General features: G+C 44.4%; 1 protein-coding gene across 1 annotated transcript; it reads right to left on the bottom strand.

Annotated features, from left to right (window-relative positions):
* Nucleotides 1–5390: 5390 nt before the first annotated feature.
* On the bottom strand, nt 5391–9951 carry LOC113059322 (putative SCAN domain-containing protein SCAND2P). The gene is made up of 2 exons (XM_026227741.1): nt 8744–9951; nt 5391–5432 (listed from the first exon to the last, which is right to left on the bottom strand). Exons 1-2 carry the CDS (start codon nt 9863–9865, stop codon nt 5430–5432), a joined length of 1125 nt encoding a protein of 374 aa, XP_026083526.1. The 5' UTR covers nt 9866–9951; the 3' UTR covers nt 5391–5429.
* Between the last annotated feature and the right edge of the window lie 439 nt (nt 9952–10390).

The following is a 10390-nucleotide window of genomic DNA, read 5'->3' as shown; positions in this document are numbered from 1 at the left end:
TGGGGGTGTGACACAGCAGAGATACACCGTGGAAACTACAGGCTGCTCGGATCAAGTTTCTCTCCTGCATTCTGCTGTCAATCAAATGCATGCTGACAGCTAGCCACGCCCCTAAATGAGTTAAAGGAACAGGCGCTCCTTTTCAGATTCTTTGTACATGCTAGGATCTTACTGTTTTTGTTATACAGTATAAAAATTCAAATAAAATAAACAGTAAAAATACAGTAAATATGGTTTAAAGTGAATAATATACTAAGTGTATAGTTACTGACTATACATTTATTTATACAATCTACATGTATTAAAGATTATGAGGTTGCCAATTAAGGAAAGCTGCCGAAAATTAGTATAATCTTCTTTCCACCAGTACAAGTTGTTGTGTTGCATACATTTTAGGCTGCTTGCAATGCTAAAAAAAAAAATAATAATCTATGACATAAGATAAAAATCTAAATATAACTCTGTTTTGGTCTTGTGAGAGAGTGCAGTGGCAGTTCGTTGCACTGACTAGATAAGCTCTCCTCTTGTTGAGGATGGTAATAGCCTAGCTAATAAAAAAGTAAGACCAGTCATTTATTAACATTAGACTGGAATTTGCAAATGCATCTGCATCTGATCAAAAGGAAGCATATAAGGTGTGATGAAAAAAGAACAAGACATTATTTTATTTATAGACCCAAGAAATGGCTTAATTAAAGGCTATTTAAAGGAAGAGTTCACTCATATGGAACATTTTCTGTTTGAACTCTCATTTTGACGCCACCCATTCACTGCAGAAGATCCTTTGATGAACAAGGGATGTAATGCTAAATTTCTCCAAATCTGTTCAGATGAAGAAACAAAGCAAAGGGTGCAAACTTTTGGGTGAACTACAGTATCCTTTAAGAAATCATGATGAATTAGTCTTTCAGGTAGGCCTAAAAATGTATGTCAGGACTGAACAGTCCAAAAAGCAATACTGTAAAATAATGAATTATGGGCTTGTAATTCTCATTTAAAAAATTAAGGTGATAATTAAAAATAATGTGTAGATTCCGCTAAAGAAAATGTGATTCAGTGTAGTATAGAAAATATTGAGGACCTTTTACTAATGGAACCAAGAGATGTGTTTTCCTCATTTTAAGCAAAACATACAGTTTTGATCCTTGAATTGAGGAACTGACTAAACTAAAATAATAATAATAATAATACTAATAAAGAAATGAAGGCTACCTATTCATTTTAAGAGTATTAACTCAATTTTGCAGTTTTATTTTAGAGGTGATTGTTAGTTCCCTGAATGCTTTGCATGTGGCTTGATACGGAGAGTAAATTTTGAAATTAAATGCTATTTTATGTTTTTGAGTGAATGGAAGCATCTATGTTTAATGTTCAGTAATGTTTGACATTTGAAAGAGTTTCTGTTACACTGAAGTGTCCATTGCAAAGTTAAATCATTACCATTGTGCAGAACCTATGTTTATGAATACTATTCCTCTAAGGCATTAAGCCTTGTTTAATGAGCAGTTAGCCTTTGCTAGTGCTAGTGGACTATACTTTACAGTATTTCTCAAGTATGTTCCTACCTGAGCTCTTTGGCAGTCTTTTAAATGTATAAAATAACTCAAAGTCATAAACAGACCTCACTTAAAATCACAGACTTTTGAGATGCAACTTAAAATAAATGAGCACATTTCACTAATTATATTAAATTAATTGTGTCATAGATTAATTAATTTAGGAAATTTCACGTGATTTATTCAGGAAGATTCCATTTAAAAAATCAAGCCTGAGAAACTATTTTACTATTTAACTATTTTTTTAAGTAAACAGCTTGTTCCGTTTTTTTTTTTTACAGTGAATAAATGACAGTGTCAGCCATAAAGTGTATTACTCAATTGATATTATTCACTTTACTTTTCTTCTTGCTTGAATTAATAATTTTCTTGACACTAGACCTACATCAAATAAACATGCTGTGAAGCCCAGGGTTTGTGCTAGGCCCTCCTACTCATAAGTTTACCTTTGCAAGGCAAATATTTAGCCATGTGTGTTTGGGGGTGTACCTCAAATCAAGCCATGATGTGTGGTCCTTGGGTTTTGACAGATGCATTGAGTCAAAGAAGAAAACAACCAAAAAATCTGTTTTTTCATGATGAAACTGGTGTCAACTGGTGACTATATTTGACTTTATTGATTATACTCTGCATGGATGCACAAATCGTGAGATATTTGTTAATAGGATTATGATTATGTGTGCAGTGGTTATTCTGTGGTTTAAATGTCTTTTTAATGGTAATATTAATAGGACTTGCACTTAGTTCAGTTTTCAGTTTCCCACAATTTAAGGGTGTGTGCTGGGAGTAAACTGGACATATGAAGTGCTCAGCACTGCTTATTTAAGACGGGATAAAAGAAGACTTCCTCACTGACACCTACTTTGTAAATATAAACAGGTGACCACACAGAAATGATCAAATTAGGCAAATGCTTTAGGCAAACAGATAGTGTTTGATTATGTTCATGGATGTCCATGTGGTTTTGATAGACAGCCCCAAAATCTATTGACTCTGATCTAGTACTAAATACATTTAAGGATACAGACAAAATTGACCAATGCAGACTTCATTTAAGCAGTCAATATCACAGTTCTGACAGAATCTTTGAGCCAAAAGAATCAGTATTGGTTTAAGTAATATATCACAAAACCTAAATGGGTTATTTAAACAGCCCGAGACTAAGAGGTCAAAACTAATTCATTTCACTTCCTTTTCATTATTCAGAATGTAGTTCAGCTGTCTGACACATATGATAACTATTAAATCTACGATCAGCAGAGAGCAGTTATGACCATTTTTACAACACCTCAATGGACAAAACTTGGGAGGAAGAGAGCTTTAATGCCAGCTTTGTTTTCCAAGCATATTCTGATGTGTTACAGTCTTCTTTTCGCCAGTGTTTTCATGATTGGGGCTTTTATAGCTTTTCTGGCCATCTGTTAACTGTTACATCAGGTTAATACACAAAGTCCTATTGTTTTGTGTTGTGTGTCTTCCACTTGCAACACAGACACACAAAACGGGTGTTTCAGCATGTGCAACTATTAGCTTCAATGTTTGCTCGTCTACATTTACATCAAGAACTTGCTTAAGATAAACAGTAAAGTCCTGATATCAATGCAGAATATGGATGCATGCTAGAGACAATCGACAGTTTGTCATCATGCATCTGACATGATTTACTGACTCAGATGTGTCTTTTGTCTTTCTTTGCAGAGTTTTTTCAAAGAGATTTTTGGAAAGAGGAAACTGGTATGATCCAAAATTGTAAATTCAGACAGTTACTATTATGCAATACCACAAGAAGTGAACTGTGCTTAACATAATGGGGGGAAATGTATTTTAGAGAGTATAGAGATGTAGAGAAAAATATTAGCACATTAAAATGGTGGATTTCGAGCAGTTATGTAACAAAGAGTATCATGGCAATCTATGTAATGCCAACAGGGCATTTTGGAATGGAATAGGCCTGTTCTGTTCCTTTGGATTTAGTCCAACCAGATGAAACTCTAAAAAGAGATTTTGCACATTTTGCTCTACCCATGGAAAATATGGGCCTTTGTTGCTTGCCTAATGAAAACCATATCATTTGAATGCTGCATGTTTTGTAGTTCAAGATTTCATCAGCCAAACTGTAACCTCCAACAGTTTTGTATTCTGATTTCCATTCAACTGCAGTGAACATGGACTGAGGCTGTCAAGCTTAAAAAAGAAGCAAAAACACCATAAAAGTATCATAATTTTTTTTACACATGAATATATGCACCATATGAACCATGTATTATAAAACCATAAACTATGTGGAAGGTGACCACAAGGAAAGATAATAATAAACACTACTTTCTGATTAACTTCTGTAAAATCACGTATCTCAGAAGTCAGAGTCAGAATTCAGAAAGAGCTTTATGATGGAATAGGATGTAGAGATGGACTAAGATGGGTGGTATTAAATAAATATAAGGGTTATTGCACATTTATATTGCACAATGGTGCAAGAATTTAATTGTCCATGAGATAGTTTGCCTTGGGGAAGAAACTTTCTTTGTGTCTGGCTGTCCTGATGTTAGTTGATCTATAGTGCCGGCCAGATGGCAAAATTTCACAAAGGAGATGGCTTGGATTTGAGGGATCCAGAGTGATTTTCTGAGCCCTTTTCCTCACTCTGGTTATATACAGTTCTTGAAGACTCAATGAAAGCTGAGCAGAACTGTGTTTTCTGATCTCATCCAGCTTTAGCACATATTGCCTGAGGACATGTTCAGTTTACAGGTGTGTCCTCAGTGACACACCATCAAAACACAAATCAAACAATATAATCAATATTTAATGAGTCTATAAACTTGTCAAACTGCAGTATTGCATTATATAAACTGATTTCGCTCTTTGATTAAACAACTGAAGGTGCTTTCATAATCAAGCTTCTCCATTAAACAGTTTTATTATTTTACAATCTCTCTTTTTATGCAAACCATGTTTTCCATGCATACACATACTTAATTACATGCATTAGTTTTAATGCCAGTATTAAAGCTCTAAGATTTCTCAATCTCATTGCAGTACTCTTTTGTTTCCTATCCATGGTAATGCACACACCTTTGATTGTCAAGCCCAAAAAGGATTGTAAAGCAACCAATTGCACAAGACATCAGAGGAGCTGACACAGCTATTTTCAATCTACACCGAACTAAATTATTCATTTACAAAATTAATCACACCTGTGTAATAATCATGCTGTCTAATCAGCATCTTGATTTGCCACAATTGTGAAGTGGATGGAATATCTCTGCAAAGGAGAAGTGCTTACTAACACAGATTTAGACAGGTTTGTGAACAATATTTGAGAGAAATAGACCTTGTAGATAGAAAAAGTCTTTGATCTTTGAGTTCAGCTCATGAAAAATGGTGGCAAATAACAAAAGTGTTGCGTTTATAATTTTTTTCAGTGTATTACTATGTTCTAGTCGCTTCCACTGAGTGCAAACCATCAGTCCACACTGGACGTCTGCCAGTGCTGATGGAAGAAATCTGAGAGTGTGGCACAATCTCAAGGTTTTTATCACAGCGTAATAAGAGTCATCAGGGGAAAGTGATGATGGGACAGATCAAGCTAATGCACATTATATAATTGTAACAAGGTTCAACACAGTCTCAATAGGAAGGAAGAAGGCAGGGGTCGGCTTGTTGCTGGGACACTCGTTTATTCAGTAATACAAAATAAGAAAACACGATGCCCTCTGGGCGTAGACAGCAAACGATTGCTTAAACACGGTCAATAACTTCAATAACTTTAAAGCACTGTTGTAGCTTCCCTAGTGCAGCACGAGGTCCCAGCGTGTCTCTCTCTCTTTCTCTCTGCGGTGACTCGGCTTATATCCGGTCTCTCCACGCCAATTACTGCAATCAAACACACGTGTTCGTTAATTGCATTTGACCTACTTACGCCTCGCTCTGCTCCCTCCGTCTCTCTCCCGTTGCGGATTCCGCTAAACCACGCCCCCCTCGCCACATACCCCCACCGCCCGACTCAGGCCGGGGAGCCGTCCGGCCTGCAGCCTCCCCCCCCCCCTCCTGGAGAGGAAGTCAGCCACAGCCATCTGTACACCCGGCCTGTGGATCACCTGAAATTTAAATGGCTGTAAAGCTAGATACCACCGGGTGATCCGCGCGTTGGTATCTTTCATGCGGTGGAGCCACTGCAGAGGAGCGTGGTCCGAACAGAGGGTGAACTCCCGCCCCAGGAGGTAATAACGGAGGGTAAGAACAGCCCACCTGATCGCTAGACATTCTTTTTCTATGGTGCTGTACATCGTCTCTCTCTTAGAGAGCTTCCGACTGATGTACAGCACCGGCCGTTCTTCCCCCTCCACCTCCTGGGACAGGACTGCGCCCAACCCTCTGTTCGACGCGTCTGTCTGCAAGATAAAGGGGAGAGAAAAGTTAGGTGCATTCAGGAGCGGTCCGCCACACAGGGCAGCTTTTAACTGGGTGAAAGCCTGCTGGCACTGCTCCGTCCACTGGACCGTATCTGGTGCCTCCTTTTTAGTTAAATCAGTCAGCGGGCTAGCAGTATCCGAAAAATTAGGTACAAACCTTCTATAATACCCTGCCAGCCCCAGGAACTGTCTAACCTCCTTTTTGGTCTTAGGCCTTGGACAAGTTGCAACTGCTGCCGTCTTATCAATTTGGGGACGCACCTGTCCATGACCCAAGTGGAAACCCAGATATCTTACTTCCACCCGCCCAATTGCACACTTCCTCGGATTAGCCGTGAGCCCAGCCCTCCTCAGCGTCTTCAGGACCGCTCGCAAATGCTGCATATGTCGCTGCCAATCCCCACTGTAGATGATGATGTCATCCAGGTAGGCGGCGGCATATGCAGCATGCGGACGGAGAATTTTGTCCATGAGACGCTGAAACGTGGCTGGAGCCCCGAATAGCCCGAACGGAAGAGTGACAAATTGGTGTAACCCGAACGGCGTGGTGAAAGCTGTTTTTTCTTTGGTCATGGGAGACAAGGGGATCTGCCAATAACCTTTAGTTAAATCCAGCGTCGAGTAAAAGCGAGCCGAGCCTAGCCGATCAAGCAATTCGTCCACCCGGGGCATTGGATATGCGTCAAATTTTGACACAGCATTCACCTTTCTATAATCCACACAGAACCGCACGGAGCCGTCTGTTTTAGGTACTAAGACGATCGGGCTCGCCCAGTCACTGTTGGATTCTTCTATTACTCCCATCTCTAGCATTGCCTCTAACTCCCCCTGAACCACCTTTTTTTTATGTTCAGGTAATCTATACGGCCGGCTGCGAACTACCACGCCCGGCTCGGTCTCAACATGGTGCTGAATGAGATTCGTTCGACCAGGCAGGGGCGAGAACACATCAGCAAAGGCTGCTTGAATGGACTTGATATCAGTGAGCTGCGATGGTGAGAGGTGGTCTCCTCCAGGGGCCAGAGCGAGAGATTGGGATTTTGAACTCGCTTCTGGACCGAGATCCTCCTCCCCACTCACTACCGTCGCCAGCAACACTGATTCCGCCTCAGACCATTTTTTTAATAGGTTGAGGTGGTATATTTGATGTGCCCCGCCCCTATCCGTTCGAGCTACCTCATAGTTAAGATCCCCAACCCGCCGTGTGACCTCAAAGGGTCCTTGCCACTTCGCGAGTAACTTTGAACTAGAGGTAGGGAGTAATACAAGCACTTTATCCCCCGGTGCAAATTGACGTAGCCTAGCCCCCCTGTTGTACAACCGACTCTGTTTGTCTTGAGCCTGCAACAAATTCTCCATGGATAGCCGCCCCAACGTGTGGAGTTTTGTTCTCAGGTCCATGACATATTGAATTTCGTTTTTGCTAGCAGAAGGTCCGTCCTCCCAAGTTTCTTTAAGGACGTCAAGGACCCCGCGGGGCTGGCGCCCATAAAGAAGCTCGAAGGGGGAAAACCCCGTGGAGGCTTGCGGGACCTCCCGTACAGCGAACAAGAGGGGTTCTAGCCACCTATCCCAATTTTTGGCGTCTTCCTGAACGAACTTACGAATCATGGATTTTAATGTGCGATTAAATCGCTCGACCAGCCCGTCTGTTTGTGGGTGATAGACGCTTGTTCGAATCGATCTAATGCCCAATAATTCATAAAGCTCGCGAATAGTACGTGACATAAACGCCGTGCCTTGATCGGTGAGGATCTCCTTTGGGATCCCCACCCGGGAGATTAATTGAAACAGTGCACTCGCCACACTCTTCGCGGAGATAGAGCGGAGAGGCACTGCCTCAGGATATCGCGTTGCATAGTCCACCAGAACTAATGCAAAGCGGTGTCCTCGTGCTGACCGCTCTAATGGCCCGATGAGGTCCATGCCAATTCGTTCGAAGGGGACCTGCATTAATGGAAGGGGGCACAATGGTGCTTTTGGGGTGGCCGGTGGATTCACCAGCTGACATTCACGACAAGCCGCGCACCATCTGCGCACATTCTCGTGAATGCCCGGCCAGAAGAAGCGGGCCATGAGACGGTTTAGTGTAGCCGCTTGCCCTAAATGCCCGGCCATTGGATTACAATGAGCCGCCTGGAAAAGCATTTCCCGGCGGCTTTTAGGTATCAACAACTGGGTTGTATCTTGCTTTGTCTGGGCGTCTTGGGTCACCCGATACAACCTATCTTTTAAAATTGAAAAGTACGGATAAGAGAGCGGTTGGTCAGGGAGGAGAAGCTGTCCGTCGATCGAGCGAACCTGGTCAAAAGCATTTTTTAGCGTCTCATCGCGGGACTGTTCCAGGGGAAAATCATCGCGCTCCGGGAGGATGTTCCGCTCGGGAGCACTCGGTTCCCCTGCCACAGGTTCCGGTGGTTCCGGTTCAGCCTCTCCCACCTGCGCAACCGCTACTCCATCCCTCCCTTGTTTCCCCCAAGAGCCATCCGAACATAAATACCCCAATAATTCATTAAACGCGGGCCAATTCGTACCCAAAATTATCGGATGCCTGAGGTGCGGGTTAACGGCCACCTCTACTCTATGTTTTCCTCCCCTAAATTTAATATCCACAGGCAAAATAGGGTAATTCACCACTTCCCCGTGTACACACCGAACCCTAACCATGCGGCTATTATCCAATGCCTTCGGATGAATCAGGCTTTGATGGATGGAGGATTGGTTACATCCCGAATCCACCAAAGCCTGATATGTACCCCCCCTGATACTCACTGGTATTTGGTATAAGCCAGCCTGATCGAGGGCAGCCTTTGGCGCGTCGGGGACCCGGATCAACGTCCCCACTTCCATCACCGGACACCTATCGATAAAATGCCCTGGGTCCCCGCAACGCCAACAGGCCGGCCCAGACTTTACCGCCACCCTGGCGGCAGGAAGTAGGTCAAGCGATTGGCGAGGAGAGAGCGGAGAGGCCGGGGCCTGGGGAACGGATCCCATGGGCGAGGTCCCACCCCTGGGAGGAGCCCTGGGACCTGCTGGTGACTCAGCCCCGTAATTCGTCCTCCACCTCGGGGCTAGCTTCGACGGAAGCCCCCCACGGGACCTGGGGAGAGGGACAGATTTAGGGAGAGAGAGGGGAGGGGAGGAGAGAGAAGAAGAGAGAGAAGCAGATGGTAAGGGGTCGCCGACCCCTGGACACGCCACCATTTGGTCTTCCGCCAGCTGGATGGCCTGGTTCAGCGACGTCGGGCGGTGGCACTGGACCCACTGCGCTGTCTTCCTTGGCAGCTTGGCCACGAACTGCTCCAGTACCACACGATCGATCACGTCCTCGACGTCGCTACTGTCGGCCATCAACCACTTGCGGCAGGAATCCCGGAGCTGCTGTGCCATCACGAAGGGCCGGCCAGACTCTTCCAGGGTTAGAGTCCTGAACCTCTGGCGATGTTGCTCCGGAGTCCGACCGACCCGCTGGAGGATGGCACGCTTGAGGTCCTGGTAGGCCAGGAGGTTTTGGACTGGCAGTTGGTGAGCGGCCACCTGCGCTTCCCCGGACAGCAGGGGAATGAGCCGCAGGGGCCAGTCCGCAGGGGGCCACCCTCGAGCCTCTGCCGATTTTTCAAACAGGTCCAGGAAGGCCTCCGGGTCATCCTGAGGCCCCATCTTGTTGAGCGGCAGAGGAGATGTCTGGTCTTTAAACGAAGGGGTGGCCCGGGCCTCCCGGTCTACCCAGCTCCGGAATAGCTCGCGGTCTTCATGCTGGGCCCGGAGGAGCGCCTCGAAGCGTTTGTCCTGCTCCTCCTTGATCGCCAGCATGTGTTGATGTTGTTCCTGATGAAGACCGGCGAGCGACTGGATGATGTCCGCAAATGGCGTACCTGACGGAGATTGCATGGCGGCGATGCTCTTCTTCCTTCCCGGGTTTCGGCACCACTGTAACAAGGTTCAACACAGTCTCAATAGGAAGGAAGAAGGCAGGGGTCGGCTTGTTGCTGGGACACTCGTTTATTCAGTAATACAAAATAAGAAAACACGATGCCCTCTGGGCGTAGACAGCAAACGATTGCTTAAACACGGTCAATAACTTCAATAACTTTAAAGCACTGTTGTAGCTTCCCTAGTGCAGCACGAGGTCCCAGCGTGTCTCTCTCTCTTTCTCTCTGCGGTGACTCGGCTTATATCCGGTCTCTCCACGCCAATTACTGCAATCAAACACACGTGTTCGTTAATTGCATTTGACCTACTTACGCCTCGCTCTGCTCCCTCCGTCTCTCTCCCGTTGCGGATTCCGCTAAACCACGCCCCCCTCGCCACAATAATGCTTTGTAATCAGAAAAGAAAAGTGTTAGCTATATTTTTCATCATTATGTGCTAGAAACCATGCATTTTAGTCAAGATTTGTAAAAGTTAGCAGCTCTG

This window comes from Carassius auratus, chromosome 41, assembly GCF_003368295.1.
Source record: "Carassius auratus strain Wakin chromosome 41, ASM336829v1, whole genome shotgun sequence".
NCBI lineage: Eukaryota > Metazoa > Chordata > Actinopteri > Cypriniformes > Cyprinidae > Carassius > Carassius auratus.
This window is presented reverse-complemented; position numbering and strand designations above follow the sequence as displayed.

Excerpts from the sequence above, each read along its gene's own strand:
- LOC113059322 (XM_026227741.1), bottom strand. The coding sequence starts at position 9,865 with ATGCAATCTCCGTCAGGTACGCCATTTGCGGACATCATCCAGTCGCTC.